The 18,207-nt window shown below is 38.9% G+C and overlaps 1 protein-coding gene across 3 annotated transcripts; it reads right to left on the bottom strand.

The window, feature by feature from the left end:
• Nucleotides 1-49: 49 nt before the first annotated feature.
• On the bottom strand, nucleotides 50-17,342 carry LOC311065942 (interleukin-17 receptor C). Of its 3 annotated transcripts, none has more exons than XM_084086812.1 (16): nucleotides 17,269-17,342; nucleotides 16,227-16,462; nucleotides 14,170-14,197; nucleotides 13,954-14,082; nucleotides 13,704-13,876; nucleotides 11,994-12,108; nucleotides 11,852-11,884; nucleotides 10,650-10,792; nucleotides 10,503-10,565; nucleotides 10,284-10,335; nucleotides 8,774-9,006; nucleotides 7,674-7,727; nucleotides 7,540-7,591; nucleotides 7,280-7,375; nucleotides 6,813-6,851; nucleotides 50-4,312 (listed from the first exon to the last, which is right to left on the bottom strand). In XM_084086812.1, exons 2-16 carry the CDS (start codon nucleotides 16,329-16,331, stop codon nucleotides 3,576-3,578), a joined length of 2,052 nt encoding a protein of 683 aa, XP_083942938.1. In that variant the 5' UTR covers nucleotides 16,332-16,462; nucleotides 17,269-17,342; the 3' UTR covers nucleotides 50-3,575. The 3 variants fall into 3 exon arrangements, with proteins under 3 accessions (XP_083942938.1, XP_083942940.1, XP_083942939.1); XM_084086814.1 differs by having other exon boundaries at nucleotides 16,227-16,421; nucleotides 17,269-17,294; XM_084086813.1 differs by lacking the exon at nucleotides 17,269-17,342 and adding an exon at nucleotides 17,078-17,191.
• Between the last annotated feature and the right edge of the window lie 865 nt (nucleotides 17,343-18,207).

Here is an 18,207-nt window from a genome sequence, read left to right as displayed (position 1 = left end):
CTCACAGTGCAATTTTAAAACTGGTCATTCAAAAAATAATAATTCACAATATGTTAAACATTAATGTAAAAAAAAACAATAGGGGCAAGTTGTCACACTTTTTTACTGTATAGACACACAACTTAAAACCAGAAAAAAAAAGTATTGAAAAAAAGACAAATCATTCATGCAACCGGACATCTGACTGAAAACCTTACAGTTACAGCTTATATAAGAGATATAGCTTATTACCTTCTGAGTTCCTCTTATATAGCCTGAGTGCCTTTACAGTATATGGTATGGAAATGTAATTGTATAAGTCAAAAGAAGAAAGTGGCTTCTCTCACAAACTTGCCCTTCTCTTACATTTGTCTTTAGAGTTCAATGTGTAGGAGTGCAAAAGTCTGTCTTCAGGTTTTCCTTGTGTAAAACAACTCTGAGCATATTTACATATCATACAATATACATTTTTACACATCAATGTCAGACTGAGTTCATTGTACAATGACAAATAAATGATTCTGATTCTGATTCAGCCCCGGTGGCTGTATCTGTATCTCTGACAACACTTCTGATCAGTGAATGTTCTGCAGAATCTATTTCACATGAACACGCCTCTAAACAACATGTATTTACATGTGTGTCACACGGTTTCTTCCCGTCTAAAGGTCACATTAGCAACATTCAGGCAAGATTTTGCAGGAAAAAGCCCCATTACATCATTAACACAGCCCTGCATCATGAAAATGCAAAATGCATTTGCAAAATGCAAATATATATATATATATATATATTCTAACCTTGAAATCAAAAATGATGTCGTATACATGTGAAAACTGGCTGAGAATTGAAACAAAATGGCTCAGAGAAAGATGGGAATCATGTCTTTGTGGCAGTTTTTCTGGTAATTATGGCACAACAGAAGCCTTATTCACCTTACAAACTGTTGAAAGCAAAAATGCTACAAAATGCACATATTTTGTGAGAAAGTGTGACGTGCTAAAGCAAAACAGGCACTATTTCTGGAATCAGCACCCCAAAATGAGTGAGAAACAAGTACAGGGCTCGACATCAAGCCTTGTCATGTGTCCTTCAGACAAGTAAACTGGTCATTCACTTGTCCGAGTAAAACAGTTATTAAAGTTAAATAAGTGTAAAATAGTGTAAAAATGATTTATTCTGAAGCAATATTCTCATCAGTGTTCTATAAGCTTTGACATTTTTAAATCTGCATATTTGTGATATTTACCACAAGGTCATTCACCATTGATTGATTACATTAATAATTGCAAAAAAAGTTTGCATCATAAGTTTTCTGAAATTGTATGTTTAAATATCCAAATGAGGCGCTATCTAATTAAATATGCACTAATTTGCATACATTTCTAGAACAAACATCTGAACATTGGATGAAGACAGGTTCAAAATTCTTGTTTAATTTTTTTGATATATTAGAGTCAAAGATTTTTACAGAGGGTCTCTGTAAAAGGATCTCTCTATTTTGGATCTCTCTATTTATCACTCCACAAATCAGAAAATACTGTCAACAGCCAAAAATCAATACATTTTCACCTTTTTGTTAGGAATAAAATGTTGTATAAAATCAGGAAAATTATATATGAACAAACCCTTCTGTAAAAACCTTCAGAATATAGATAAGAATAAAACTGTAAAGTTTGGTGAATGTAAATTTTACTGAAGTGGAGATTTCTGGCTCAATGTAAGAGGAAAAAATCATTTTGAGAAAACGGCATTTAAAGATATATACCGTAATTGAAATCTACAGACGCAAATAGATAAAGTGCTCTAAAAGATACAGTTAAAAGTGTATTTTGGATGTTTCCACTATAGTCTGAAAAAACACTTTATGAAAAGCCAAAAAGCCCAAAATCTCAAAAATGACAGATTCATGAAAAAACACTGTTTTTGTCTTCATCTTTCATTCCAAATTCTTATATTTAATCAATAATTTCAATTAGAATGTTAAGACACTATAGGGCTGTTAGCAATCAAATCAAATCATTTACACTGAAAAATTACAACTGTATTAAATAATGTTATGAGATTGTTTTAAGTATTTTTTGAAAATAAAATAAGAAACGTGAAACTAAACCGCCAGTAGATGGCGGCAGATGACCATCTTAATGAGTGAGTCACTGAGCCATTCATTCAGACGATTCGTTCAAATGGATGATTCATTCAAGAATGAGACAGTTGTTTATGAATGGGTCATTGAATCTTTGACTCAACCGATTCGTTCAAAACACTAAATCGATTCATTCAAAACTCTGAATCTTTGTTTGGAACTATTTTCGCTGCTGAAACGGAAACAAAAACAGTCAATAAAATCAGAAACATTCTCACATTCTGATGTTTCCCAAGTTGTTTTTTGTCACTAAAGTTTTAATCAGGCTAATTGTCCAGTTGGGCAAGTAAAATTCTCTTTCACTTGCCCCTTCAAAAAATCCATTTGTCCCGGACAAGTGGACAAGCTTTAATGTCGAGGCCCTGAAGTATTGGATTTCATTCAGCAAATACGATGCAGGGCGGTGAATTATTAATAGTGTTAAAAGTGACTTTCAAACCAAACTTTATGTTGGTGAAGCCGTGAATCTGAACATGAGCAGAACTGAGAACTTTTTCACCCTTATGCAAAATGGCCAACCACGCAGATTCCTATTGAAATGATTTCGCCAAGCAGCGGTAACCCAGACAGCAACATAGGCCTCGTTTATACTGTCAGTGAAATGTGACCCAATTCCGATTTTTTGCACACATATGTGACACAGATCGGATGTGTTCTATGACAGTGTAAACAGGAAAAAAACGCATGCATTCGAATATTTCCAGATCGGTTTCAGGCCTCATTCATATGTGGAAATAAAATCCGATATGTGCCAGTGCGACTGTCATGTAAACAGGCAGATCGGAGTTTCTGAGGCATTAGGCAATGTCTCCGTGGTTTAATGACGCCGACGCGCTTCTGCAAAGGGACGGATGGCCCGACGAAACGTTGTGTCGTCGTAGGAGAGGAATGCGAACAAACGCTGACGCATCAAAGGTTGGCTTGCTCATCCTAAAATTTCGGACCCACTTCTCTTAAAGCCCGCCACAATATGCTCCCGCCAGTCCTGAGATCTCTCTCGCACACAATAACTGAAGCACATGCACAGGCTGCAATGATGGCACTTTTTGTCATCCTCCGCCTCATAATCATGGTGATGTTTGGCAAACTTCGCATATATCGCAGAGCATCAATCATATTTCACATTCGTCCATCTGTGCAAGAGAGTTTAACCCTTTAAGCATGCGCGATGTTTCAGATAGTATGGCAAGTGTAAACACATGAATCGGATATGGGTCAGAGTTGAAAGAACGTGTAAACGGACGGTCCAAAAAGTTGGATAAAGGTAACAAATCAGAATTGGGCAACAAGACCTGCAGTGTAAACGAGGCCATAGTGTCGGCCCAGATCCGGCCCACATCTGGGGCGTTTGGAATCCATGTGTACCAGATGTGGCCTTACGAGGTTCTTGGTCAGGATGAGGCTCGGCGTGCACCAGACCTCATGCCGTTTAAGTCTGGCTAAGATTAGTTTAGACCCAACCTACAGTGCTTATTTTGGGGTAGAGAGCAGTGCTTGACTGTTCTGCCTGCAGTGGGACAGTTTCCCATCCGTTCTCCATCCCAGAGTCCTCAGAGAGCCTTGGACAGGTGTGTCCTGTGACATCCGTGATCTCTCTGAGCGCTCCTGATAACGCCCGTGACGCAGCCCTCAACGCTCCCGCTCGTTCCCACCGCTCACACACTCTTGCTCCCGTACGAGCCCCCTGCGTGAGCTCCATTAAGAAGTCCAGACTCTGGGAAGGCAGGCTGAACAACGGCAGTCTCCGGAAAAACTCGGGCAGGGCCTTGGAAGTGCACCGCCCGTCGAACTGCGCCAGCACGAAGCGCTCTCCCGCACGACCCAGCAGATAGTCTCCCAGAACGCGGCTCAGCAATGCGTCGAAGACTTCGGAGCACGGCGACGATTGGACCCCCGTTTCTTCTTCCGGTTTCCCTCCTCGACAGCCCCATTGCTCGGCCCGCTCGCAGGCTTCCGGAGTCAGAACCATCACAGCTTTGCCTCCGCTCCGCCACACCCGGTCCAGACAGGAGTGCAGCCAGGGAACCGGACCCAGAGCGTTGATCTCGGAGCGGTTCCACAAGTCCAGAGACACGGTGAAGCCGAGAGCGGAGAGACTCGAGCCCAGACGGCACATTAGCTGGATGACGGTGACGTCTGAGTCCGGAGGACACACCAGAAGGAGCTCCACCCCTCCCGACACCGCAGCTGAAACAACACACAGATGAACGTCAGCAAACACACCGATGAAACTGATGGATTTATTTTAATTAATCATAACTAACATTTATTTTTCTTGCAGGATTAATAATTATATGCTTTTGAAACCCAAATAAAAACTGTTGTACTCTTTTTGCTGGTGGGATTCTCTCTGAAACTGGTCTGAGATCACGGCATGTTTACAATCACGGCACGACATTTGGTTTTCAACAGTGACCAGTTCTAACGCAATGGCAAAAGTTGGAGCAAAGCCTGAAACTGTTCTGTGGTTGAGCACAGACGAGCACTGAACACTATTAACCAGAACATGTCACCGCTGTCTTATAAACACCTCAGGAACTGTGGACACTTGTGGAGAAGTTAAACATGATGATGAGATGATCAATGTAACTCCACAACAACTACAGAAATGTCTCTGTGGCGAGCAGGACCGTGAGACTGCCGTCTTTACTTTCATTTTGTGTTTATTTATTTATTAAAGTCTTTAAATGTTTGCCGGTTCCCGCCTCCTTCTTCCCATAACATCTAACATTGCTACAGTCTCCACTAACATTCAGAAACATCCAGGAGTGTCTAAACGTGAAACTCTGAGTCTCTCCGTAAGGCTGCACTCTCTACTGGTGATTCTAGGATTCTGGATGAGTGAGATTGGCCTGTTTTGTTATTGCCGGAGTTTCTGAAGCTCAAGTAAAGGCTCCGCCCTCTTCTGAACGGAGGCGGAGCTAAAGCTAATTTGCATTTAAAGGGACACGCACAAAAACGGTGTGTTTTTGCTCACACCCAAAAAGGGGCAAATTTGACAAGCTATAATAAATTATGTATTTATCGTCGCTGTCGGGCGGAAACCTCGTATGTCCAAATTTGGTCAATTTCATATCAGTATTTTCAAATCGATGCTATTGGTCAGTCCCCACGTGGTTCTGTTATTTTTACAAATTTTTAACCAATCTAAAGTGTTGAAAATAGCTTGAGAGCAAATCTCGTAACTCCATTGGACACTTCAACTATCTGAGAATCCTCGTAACTCCACCTCTTCTTCACTCCGCGGCGGGAGCTTACGCGGCATAATCCGGCATTTTGTCTCCTCAGGATTGAACGTCGCAACGATAAGAAGTCCTCGTCGAGCAACACGTAAAGCAAGCCTTAACTCTGATTTTATCTGTGTTAAACTATGATATCAGTTATTGATGTATTTTAAATGTCTACGTATTATAGGCTTATTATTACTAGGCTTATTATACGTGTGCATTGTTTTAAAATGTATCTAATATAATACTTGAATTGAAATAAATGTTTTGGATACCAGCATTAAATTATTGTTTTTATTATTATTTTACTGACTCGAAGTTGGCACTGTGCATGTAAAATACCCCAAGTAGCAGGTTTTATTTATGGGAGAAAAAGGGTCTGTCTAACGTTACTGGCGCCAGTAAGCCTATCATTGCATAGCTCTGTCTGTTTTTTAGACAATAACGAGTGAAAATAGTTAGGTTAGATACATTTGAGTAGGCTTGTTTTGTTAAAAATCGATAGCTGTAATGCTTCGGTGCAGAAGGAAGCCTGTGAGCCAGGAAGGTAAATTTGCGTGCAGATTAGGCAAATTTCCACCTATTATTAGACAGCTAACGTTAGTCAGCTCATCATTTTTTGTTCTGCTTCACTTATAGCTCTTAAACCTTTAAAAACGGAGTTTAGGAAGATATATGTAACCACAGTCGTTAGCTTTGGTTAACTATTGAAGCCTTTCCTCTTGTCAAAAGGCTCAACGCGACCGCCGACTTTGTTTGCGTGCAGATTAATTTCCGCCTATTTTAGACAGCCTAGTATTTTGGTATTGCATCACTCATATCTCTTAAACGTTTAAAATGGAGTTTAGGAAGATGTATGTAACCACAATCATTAGATTTGAATAGTTCTTAAAGCCTTATCTCTTGTCAAAAGGCTCAATGCGACCGCAGACTTTGATGAACACTGCTGGCAGCAGCGACGTCTGTGTCTGTACCGTTCTAATCAATGACAGCGTAACCTCGTTTCTCCCTGCTCCCAAGTCATAAAGCTCGTATCTCCGATTAAACATGATTTTGCGGAAATGTTGTGTTAATGTTGGTATACAACAGTATATGATAGAAATATAAGTTATAATACCAACTTTAACGACACAATGTTTAATAACTCAAAAAATATGCAGTTTTTTTAATTTCCTGAAAAATAATGGTTTTGGAGATACGAGGATTCCGCCCGACAGCGACGTTATGATGTATGTATTTTGAGCTGAAAACACATTCTGGGGACACCAGAGATTTATATTACATAATATGCCACCTTTAAGAACCTTTTTTTCCACTATAAAAAACCTTTTGTGCGATGGAGAGATTCCATGGATGTTAAAGGTTCTTCATGGAACCATCGACACCAATAAAGAACGTTTATTTTTATGATTGTATAGGGAGTGAGCAGTGTGTGAGGTGAGATCATGAAGGAAACTCACTGTTCATATCATCCAACTTCAGCCATCTGAACACCCAACCTGTTATAAAGAGAGAGAAGGGTGATAACACTTCAGTTCACAAAGATACATTTTACTCAAAAATCAGAACAATAAAAATAAGAAATATATTTTGCACAAAGAATAGTTTTTTTGCAATGTGACATTATTTCCAGCACAAAGAAATACATTTCTCCACCTTGTTGGCTTTACGGCAATGTAAAAGAGCTGATATTTCAATTCAATAAATATCCTTATCGGTGAGCTCTGGTCTGCGTGTGTGAGTGTGTGTGTGTTTGTTTATGTGATTTATGAAGACAGAAACTTGTGTAATGACATGGGTATTAAACTGGTATTACAACATGAATGTGATTTATGAGGACATTTCATTAGTCCTCGTATTTAAAATGGCTTTAAAAACAAGCATAGCAAAACAAACGTGTGTGTGTGTGTGTGTGTGTAATGCTCACTCTTCAGTGTTCCCTGCACTGCATAGGCTCCCAGCACTGACAGACACACCAGCAGAACACACACCACCAGCGGGAAGATCCAGTGAGTCCTCTTCACTGCAGTGACAGACACACACACACACACACACACACACACAGAGGGAGAGCTATTATTACATCACAATCTGCATTATATCTGCAATGCGTTATGTTGTAGTACTGAAGTATTATGGCACATTAATTCTGCTCCCTCGTGAGAACTGAGGGATGCGAGTGCTTGCCTTCAAAAGGACACACTGGTCCCACGAATCCTTCCATTCCCGCCACTTTAACCTGGACAAGAGAGAAAACACTGCCAGTTTCCCAAAACACACATCAGACGTGAACTGCAAACATGATGAAGAAGCTTAGGTACCTGAACACACAGTAAAGGATGACGCTCCACTTGTAGAAACTCTCCTCGTAACTGCTGCAATGGATGAAAGAAAAGAGACATGTTAGAGCAGTAAATATAAAGTAACACTTTATTCTAAGGTCACATAGTTACATATGTTAAATGTACTTAATATAGTAATAACATTAAATTAGGCATAACTACAATCAACTAACCATAATCCAAACCCTAAATAAGGCAACACTTTATTTTACAGTGTCCGTTACAGGTTACATGTGGTTACTATAGTAAAAACTATAAATTCATTATTATTACTCAGTGCTTAAATGTTTAACTACACTATAGTAAGTACATTATGTTGATATATCATTATATTAATATTCCTCAGTACCTATTTGTGTAATTACACTGTAACAAAGTCACCTTAAAATATAGTGTAACCAATTTGCTCTTGTTATACAGTTATCTTAAAAGAAAAGAGTTGTGTTTACCACTTTACAACTCGTAATTCTAACTTTAATTCTCGGAATTGTGAGATATAAACTCAGAATTGCATGTTTATATCTCAAGATTCTGACTTTATAACATGCAATTGTGTGTTTTAAAGTCAGAATTGTGATATAAACTCGCAATTCTACCTTTTTCTCGCAATTGCGAGTAAACATCTCGCAATTCTGACTTAAAACGCAATTTAAGTTTAATGTATATCTCGCAATTCTGACATCTTTTCTCAGAATTGAGATTTAAACTCATTAAACAATTGCGAGTTATAAAATCCAATCTCTAAGGAAAAAAAGACTTTTTTCCTCAGAATTGTGAGATTGCTCAGAATGTCAGACTTTGTCTTACAATTGCGAGTTTAGGCTATATCTCGCAATTCTGATTTTATAACACAATTGTAAATATCTCAATTATAATATTAATATTGCGCAATTGTGAGAAAAAAAGTCAGAAGATGAAAAGTCACACAATTTATTTATTTTAATTAAAAAAACATTTTTTTTATTCTGTGGCGGAAACAAGCTTCCATAGGATAGTGATCTGAACCCAACCCAAAATATTAAACTTCACCGTCTAACTTGTCCCACACCATATTTGATATCTCAAGTGCAGTTTCCCACCCAGTGCTTGTAGTCTGTGTCCGGCGTGATCTGGATCCAGCTGTTGTTCTGGTAGACGTGCACATGAGATCTGGTGTTCAGCGCATGGCATCTGCTGTCCAGGCCTGAGCTCTTCCTACACACCCACAGCTGAGCCTCGAACCTGCAGGAACCCGTGAGGGTCCACACCAGAGCGGGACGCTCATCACGAGCTTCAGTCTCGGACAGAGACACCGACACACTGGAGACCGAGACTGATGAGAATGAAAGGAGACTTTACCAGTCATACAGTGCAGATTAAGTCAGAAATGTTTGCACTGAATACATCAGCTGCGTTTCCATTACAGATTTGAGAAAAACTTTTGCGATATTTCCTGAATGTCGATAAAAAAATATTGTAAAATGACGGCGTTTCCATTAATTGATGTTATGCGACTAAAATGCAATTTTTTCCTTTTGCGATAAGTCGTTCCAAAAGTCATGTTAGTAGGTTTATGTATATCTCAGCCACCGCAATAGCCATTATTATTAACCAAAGGAGACGTAGACGTGTTTTCACAGCATTAATGTCAAGGAAAGACCCTTATACTGAGAGCGGCTCATGTGAGTGTTTCTCCCTCATTCTGCTTCACGATCTTGAGAAATTGTGGCATTTCTTTGTTGTTTAGAATCCAGTATTCCCGTGATACTTTTGTCTTTTGTGAGTTGAATAAAGAACTCTGAACGTCTTCCAAACATACAAAATAATCTTTAAAGACTGATCGACTGTTACGTACGTCATGTGACTGTAAATGCGGGGAAAAAAAAAAATTCCATTGCAGTTTTGCATATTCCTTTTCCGAATTGCCTGAAAAACCACCTCATGCAAGTGTAAAAACTTTTTTGCGATATATTTTCAATTCACAATTTCAATTTGAGCAATTTGAAGGGTAATGGAAACGCGGCTATTGTTATTTAGACAGGGAACGTTCTGGCAAGGTTCTCTAAGTTAAAAACAAACACTCTTCCAGTAACGTTAAAAGAACGTTCATTCATAGTTATCTGCTCTTTAATAATGTTCTCAAAACGTTAGTACTTCACCACTGGCAAAGTGGGCTTTCAATAAAACTTGGCTGCCTATGCGGTAGAAAGACGAAAAGCTTTTTGAAATCGATCTGAATAGAGCAAAACAGAGAAAAAACTGTTTTCTTCCCTTTTGCCAAATAGGTAGGAAAACTTCAACACCCATAATGCACTAGGCATGATGCCGTCCAAGGCCATTGCCACAAGACTGCTACAGATACGCTTACCAGAGTCAAATACCACCTTGCTTTAGTAGGAAATACCTCTTAGCAAACTTTTAGTTATAATGGTGTCGACTTGTGTTGTTCCCATATGCAAAAATTCAGTGGGAAAGGTTAGTGGGAAAGCCTCTTCCAGCCTGAAAACTCTTTGACTATACCAAGTTCCAGCTGAACATTCAGAAAATTCCCTTAACTTTCCTTTAAAAACATGGTGTGTCAGTATTCAAAGTAGGAAGTGAATGCCAAACCTGTTTCATTCAAAAACGGACAATACTCTGTTCGAGGAAAGTTCCCCCAAATCTATGCAAAGGTAGAAAGAGAATAAGCATCAAGGAAAAATGTGAACATTTACCTCTTTCTATAACCTCTTTATTCTGTATGTTTGTATGCATGACTTTCATATATGATGCTTTTCTATTTATTTGTTTAATAATTCAATAAGAGAAATAAACATTTGTTGCCATTACCTCAAAGCACAGACAGGGGGCGACAGATCCCTGGGAAATCTCAAACTCATCGCTGGTGTTATTCTTTACATTAAGGAAGAGACAGAAAGGGAAGTTAAAACTAATTAAATTAACCAATTAAAGGTATTATTGATCGGTGTTACGTACCCATTCCACCTTAAGACAGGGTCCGTTCCTGTCCCGCCTCTGGCATGCGTTAAACTCTTGGGATCTCAATTTATCTGCATCAGCCACATACAGTTTTATTGCTCCTGACACAGGGTCAGTTCTTCTGTCTAGCCTGGGTGCGACTGGAAACCAAAGCAGCCAGTGAGAAGAAGTCAGAGATGGACCACAGATATATGACACAGAACCAGTGGCACCTGACCTGCATGAACGAATTGTCACTTTTGGGTAAACTTTTCCATAATGGATCACTGGAAACTTATTTTAGCTGCCATTCTGCCATTAGAGTTTGATTTCAGGGCTGTTTGATGGCATTCACTCGGGCAGTGTGAACTAGTCTTCAGTCTATACACTTCGGCTATGTCCAGACTTTCAGTCCAAATCCGATTTTTGTGCATATCTGATTGAAATTTGATCAGATTTATCTAATGTGAACAGCAAAAAATCACAAGAAATAAAATTTTTACAAATCCATTTCAAGCTACATCCATAAGTGGTTTGAAATCCTATTTCTGGAAATCCGTTTCAGTCTGACCGCTCTGATCGGATTTTGCGTGGTTTATGTGACTTTGACACGCCACGTAAGATGTAAACGTCAGTCGTTGTTATAGGAAACGTGCTGAAAGTCGCTGCCGAAACAATGCTGTGCCGGACGAGCAGAAAATGACAATATATAACAGAGACATATTTTGAAACCGGTGGAGACGACAGCGCGGAAATAAGCCATTTATACGAGCCTCCGCCGGTTCTGCCACTGCCTCAGAAGACGCAGTAGTTTAGACTCCAGCACGGCGGCCACACATTTCCATGTTGTGAAATTTAAATAAGACAACATCTGTATGCAAAACCCTCCATGTAGCGGTTGTTATTGTTGTTGTTGTTGTTGTTGTTGTTGTTTTTGGCGTATTCCTACCAACGCAACGTCATTGCCATTGAAACCAATGCAGATATTCCAGAAAACGAAAGAGCTGCATGGACACACAAATCGGATCTGAACAGTTGCGATACACAGTGTGGACGTCAATAATTTTAGATCAGATTCCAATCGGATTCAAAAATAATCGGATTTGGACTGAAAGTGTGAACTTAGTCTTCATCAGGATACACGTGATCTGCAGCTTTCTACTGTCACACTTTACCAGTAAACTAAACTAGACGTGTAAACTGGATAACGGTTAACTTACCTTTACAGAAGACGGCATGTAAACCCTTACACACTGAAAGAGAAAAATGTGTTGGTGCCATCCATCAGTTAATGTTAATTTGTCTCAGATATTTATGATAAGTGAAAGAGGCACAAGTGTGAGTGTTTTGCAGCATATTTACCTTCCTCTTTTGATGGGATCCTGACATCTTTAGTGGAGTTTGTGTTTGGAGAATGGACTACAACAACACTGCCGAGCTCTGCCTTCGGGATCTCCACCACTAAAGACATCCACACCTACAACACACACACCTGAAGAATCAGCCACAGACAGACACAGCAACAACCCAAGTGTTAAATTAACACTCCTCAGAGTTTATGGATTCCACACTCAATGGTGTTAAATGTAACACTGAAGCAGTGTTAAAGTTAATGAGATAATTAAGTGATTAATTGGGAGATGACTGAAGACACCTGATGTTCACAAGCCGAATCACTGAAGGAAAGAGTCATCATTATGATGATCAGTGTTTGCTTTAGTTGGGCTCTTAACCCTTCACTTTATAAACATTAGTTTTTTTCTGGCTGCTTTAACTGTGTGTTTATAAACCACACATGTTATGGCAAAGAAAGCACAGAGAAAATGTGTTCAGGTGTTGATTATATTTTGATAGTAACAATCATCATGTAGTGACCTGATGAACTGATGTCATTCTGAGCCCAAACTCTGATTATATGGGTGATGTGTTGATTTTACATTATTAATTACAGCAGCCCTGTGATGTTATAGCATGAGATTCTGCAGAGACACACACATACATCAAGAATCAGCGTATGAATCTCAACAACGGTGACAAACAGCATATTCAGATCAACTCTGAACATCACAAAACAAACTACTAAAAAGTCACATAAAACAGCAGAGATAAAAGAAAATAGTAAAAATAAAAGAAATTACTAAGACAATTCAGCTCACAATTTATTCATGCCGCAATGCATGCTGGGAGCCATGGATGAGTTTTGATTGGTGCACCCAGAATGCACTGCATCATGCTTTTGGATGGTCATTGTTGAGATTCAAACGCTGATTCTTGATGTCAGTGTGTGTCTAAATGACAGAGATTCAAACCTTTTTGATCAGAACAACTTTTAAAAATCCCTTTGATTATATTGAAAGTGCCAGATCTTATGCTGAAGAATCACATCGCTACTGTAATCAATGAGGTAAACCTAACAGAGATTAGCCTCTAGATGAGTTTAGTGATTCAGATCGCAACATGATGATTAAGGCAAAACAGAACCAACAACACCTGATCACATGTTCTCTTAGCTTGTCTGGCTGCTATAAGTCGGTTACAGCAGCCAAACACAATTTAATATTATAAAGTGAAGGGTCAAGAGTCCAACTAAAGCACACACTGATCACCGTAAGTGTGACTACGGGTACGTTTAAAGGGTACGACTAAGTTTTTCCTTTGAGTTTTTCCGCGTACAGACGACACCATTGTCAACATGATCCACATTCACACGGATCCACAAAAACAGCTAAAAACACTGTAATCTGATGCCAGGCCATTAGATGGCGATGAAAGACTGTAGATTGAACATGTAATACGCATGTGCATCATTCTCACAGATCTGCGTTTTTTGTTGTGTACACAGAGAACGTTTTCAAAAAAGTGCACTTTAAAAGCCGTTTTCAAAATTTTGCATTTTCAGCCAACGCAAAAAGCTATTGTCGTTTAAATGAACGGCCAAAACGCATAAAAAGATGGAAGGATGGATAGATAGATAGATAGATAGATAGATAGATAGATAGATAGATAGATAGATAGATAGATAGATAGATAGATAGATAGATAGATAGATAGATAGATAGATAGATAGATGACCTGTAGTGTAGTGCTGTCCTCTAAAGCTGAGTTGGGGACTGTGAAGCGGATGGTTCTGGAGAACCGCTGTGAAGGAAACGTGTAACACAAGCGGACAGTGACAGCAGTTGTCGTGTTCTCAGGATCTTCTCCATTACTGACTCCATGATCTTCCTCTTCCTCTTCCTCTGCATCTGAGAGACCAGAAACAATCCTATCAGACCTCCTGGAGAGACGTTCGCCCCACAAACCCCTGCGACGAGTGCTGTACCTCTGACTGAGACGTTCACCAGGATCTTCAGGCACAAGCTCCAGTTCTTCTGCTTATGGCACTCAACGATGAAGGCGTCGAGACGGGTCACATGCACACGCTCGTCATCACTGATGCACGCCGGGCCGCCTGAGACGAGACCGTTACACAGATGAAGACACTGCACAGTTCAGCTGGCCAAATATCTGTCACACACTTTAGTCAAAGTTTTCTTACCTAATTTGACTTTACAGTGAATTATACCCTACAGAGACAAAACAATTATCAAACATCCAATCACATTAACACTATAGGAGATATCAAATAATATTTATAAAATTAATATTAATCATACAACGATTTTCTCAAAAAAAACATGCACAGGTTATATTTTGACCCCAAAACGGAAAGCAAGAAATTAAGAGAAAATAACATGAATGTACTATATTTTAATTTGATGTTTTTTATTTAATATTTTGTATTTTTAGGGGATTTTATGGTACTAAATTATATTTACACTGTATTTATAATCCATTTATTTACTTTTTGAGCGACAGACTTCAGTTTGATCTCTTTTCAAAGACGACACTTGGCGGATTATTGCTGAAGTGAAAAAAAGTTTTAAAAAGTTAACTTAAAAATTGTACAGAATTTTACGTTTATTGTTATGAAAAATGTTTTACCCGAGGTACTTATATGTCACAGTAGCACTTATTACAGCTGATGGCTTTAATTTCTACTGGTTAAAATAAAAAACAACACTGTATTAGAGTTATATATGTATGCAAATGTAGTGGCGTATAAGTGATGATATGCATTGATTACAGCAGCTCATCTCTGATGGTTTTGCATGAGAACACAGACTGACCAGAAAAACAACACACACACACACACACAACTCCACACAGCAAACAAGAAAAAGTGTGACTTCATAAAACTCACACCCACTCTATAACACATGCACACACACACACACACACACACACACACACACAAACACACGCACACACACACACTCACCCACTCTATAACACAAACACACGCACACACAAACACACACACACAAACAAACACACACTCACCCACTCTATAACACAAACACGCACACACACAAACAAACACACACTCACCCACTCTATAACACAAACAAACGCACACACAAACACACACCCACTCTATAACACAAACACACGCACACACACACACACACACAAACAAACACACACTCACCCACTCTATAACACAAACACACGCACACACACACAAACAAACACACACACACTCACCCACTCTATAACACAAACACACGCACACACAAACACACACACACAAACAAACACACACTCACCCACTCTATAACACAAACACGCACACACACACACAAACAAACACACACTCACCCACTCTATAACACAAACACACGCACACACAAACACAAACAAACACACACCCACTCTATAACACAAACACACGCACACACACACAAACAAACACACACTCACCCACTCTATAACACAAACGCACGCACGCACACACAAACACACACACAAACAAACACACACTCACCCACTCTATAACACAAACACACACACACTCACCCACTCTATAACACAAACACATGCACACACAAACTCACACACACAAACAAACACACACACACTCACCCACTCTATAACACAAACACACACACACACAAACACACACGCACTCACCCACTCTATAACACAAACACACGCCCACAAACAAACACACACACACTCACCCACTCTATAACACAAACACATGCACACACAAACTCACACACACACACACACACAAACAAACACACACACACTCACCCACTCTATAACACAAACACACGCACACACAAACACACACGCCCACAAACAAACACACACACACTCACCCACTCTATAACACAAACACACGCACGCACACACAAACACACACACACTCACCCACTCTATAACACAAACACACACACACTCACCCACACTATAACACAAACACACGCACACACAAACACACACACACACTCAACCACTCTATAACACAAACACACACACTGCGCCTCTGCAAACAGCTACATTCCTAGTAACTGGATCCATGTAGAAACATGTCTGACTCTGAGCTTCAGCGAATCAAGTGCACTAAACCAACAACTCGAAAACAAGTCTGAAAAGTCTGAACCAGGTTTAAAACAGTGTGTTTTCAGTACTTTAGGCATGATATTCTAGTGTATTAGTAACTTTAAAGAGTTACCGCGGTAAACAGACAGAGATGGTGTACTGTACCTGTCCACAGGTGAGCAGATGATCCTTCTGGAGCTCGATTCTGTCCAGCGCCTGTGTGAAGATCCACTGCAGGAGAGAGACCAGCAGCAGAGCCCACACACCCATGACACACACACACACACACACACACACTCTGGACCCCTGTCTGGATTCACTCTGAAACTCAACAACTGCCACTCATTGATTCACAAGAGTCTGAAAGCACAGGCAGAAACCCAGTGTAGAGTTCATTCATACTGAGAGAGAGAGAGAGAGAGAGAGAGAGAGAGAGAGAGAGAGAGAGAGAGAGAGAGAGAGAGAGAGACAATTTAAGGTTCTAATCATCTTAAAAAAAAACTTTGATCTATGGCTTCTGGTAAATTTTAACTTGTATCATCAATTTAGCATCAGAATACTGGCATTTGCAGGATGAATACAATGTATGTAACTAATATTACTGAAATATAAAAACGATATAAATAATTATGTATATACAAACCTTATACTGAAAATAAACGAAGCTGTGTGAACTGCAGCTAACAAACATATGTCCTAAGAACGTTCCAATTAAGTTATTAAAACGTTACGTTGGATGTTCTCTGAGCTTTTGAAACGTCCAGCTTTTTTTTTTTTTTTTTAATGTTTCTTTTTTCATGGTTCTGCGAACATTAAAGGAACATGAACGTTCCATTTTATCATTCTTCAAACATTAGGAATGTTAATTTTGAATGTTCTCTGAACGTTCTGAAACAAGTAGTTACATTTAAAACATGTCAGACGAATGTCCAACTAAAACGTTTGAGGAAAATAAAACTTTCAACGATGTAAAAATAATGTTTTAAATAAATGTTATGAAAGAGAAGATAGCCTACATTTGATAACGATAACGTTCTATCAATGTTTCCTGGTAACGGTGGCATCATAATGTTTCCTGACAGAATATCCCACTTAAATCATGAATACGTTTCTTGAAAATTGCGATAAATTCTCTCAAAGATGGCTGAAACACTATAGATGCATGATTTACACGAGTTGTAAATGAGTAAGAGGATATGAGGTTTACCTGCAGGTGAAGTGAGTCTCCAGCGGTTCCAGGAGCGAGTGGGCAGAACGGAACAGGACAGCTGTTTTACTGGGAACTACTCGCGGAATAACAAATATCCTCCCACACACGCACATACACACTCCACCCAAAGCCTGCTAAACAGATCAGCACACACACCTCACACTCTTTCATCTTCATAACAGCGATATAATGACCAGGAAATTCCATAAAACACTTGCTCTATAGTCTATAAACACTCTAATTTAAAATTACACACTATATTGATGCTGATGAACAGTTTAACAAAAAAAAACTCCTATCATTAATTTTTTTTTTTTATTAAATTCAGGCAGTTACTCTTTTAATCACAGTTAATTTCTTGTAGCAGGGTTGCCAGACATTTATTATAAAAGTATATATAACCTTTATTAAAAACAGGAAAAGTCCCATTGAGACACAGTCTCTTTTACAAGGGAGTCCTGTAAGGTAAAAGTACAGATTGTTTCTAACACTCTTAAAAATAAAAGGTTAATTCTCAGCGATGCCATTGAAGAACTTGGTTCCCCAAAGAACCTTTTCAGTAAACAGTAATTAAAATAATCATTTTAACCATCTAAGAACCATCTAAATAACCCTTTTCCATTATATAACCTTTAGACGTTAAAAGTTCTTAATAGAACCATTAAAAATAAAGAACCTTTCATTTTGATGTTTTAAAAGTTCGAACTGTTATAGGATTGGGAATCGAAAATCAATTCCAATTCTGGAATCGGATCCATAAGGTCAGGAATCGGATACTTGTTATAAAAGTTTCAAGTTCAAGTTTCAAGTTTAATTCATTTGGCACATTTGCCACAAGACTGACCAAAGTGCTGTACAAGACATCTAAATACAAATCCTAAATATACACACAAATATAATAAAATATACACATTTAAGAAAAAATGTGTAAAAAAA

This window comes from Abramis brama (genome assembly GCF_963993115.1).
Source record: "Abramis brama genome assembly, chromosome: 16".
NCBI lineage: Eukaryota > Metazoa > Chordata > Actinopteri > Cypriniformes > Leuciscidae > Abramis > Abramis brama.
This window is presented reverse-complemented; position numbering and strand designations above follow the sequence as displayed.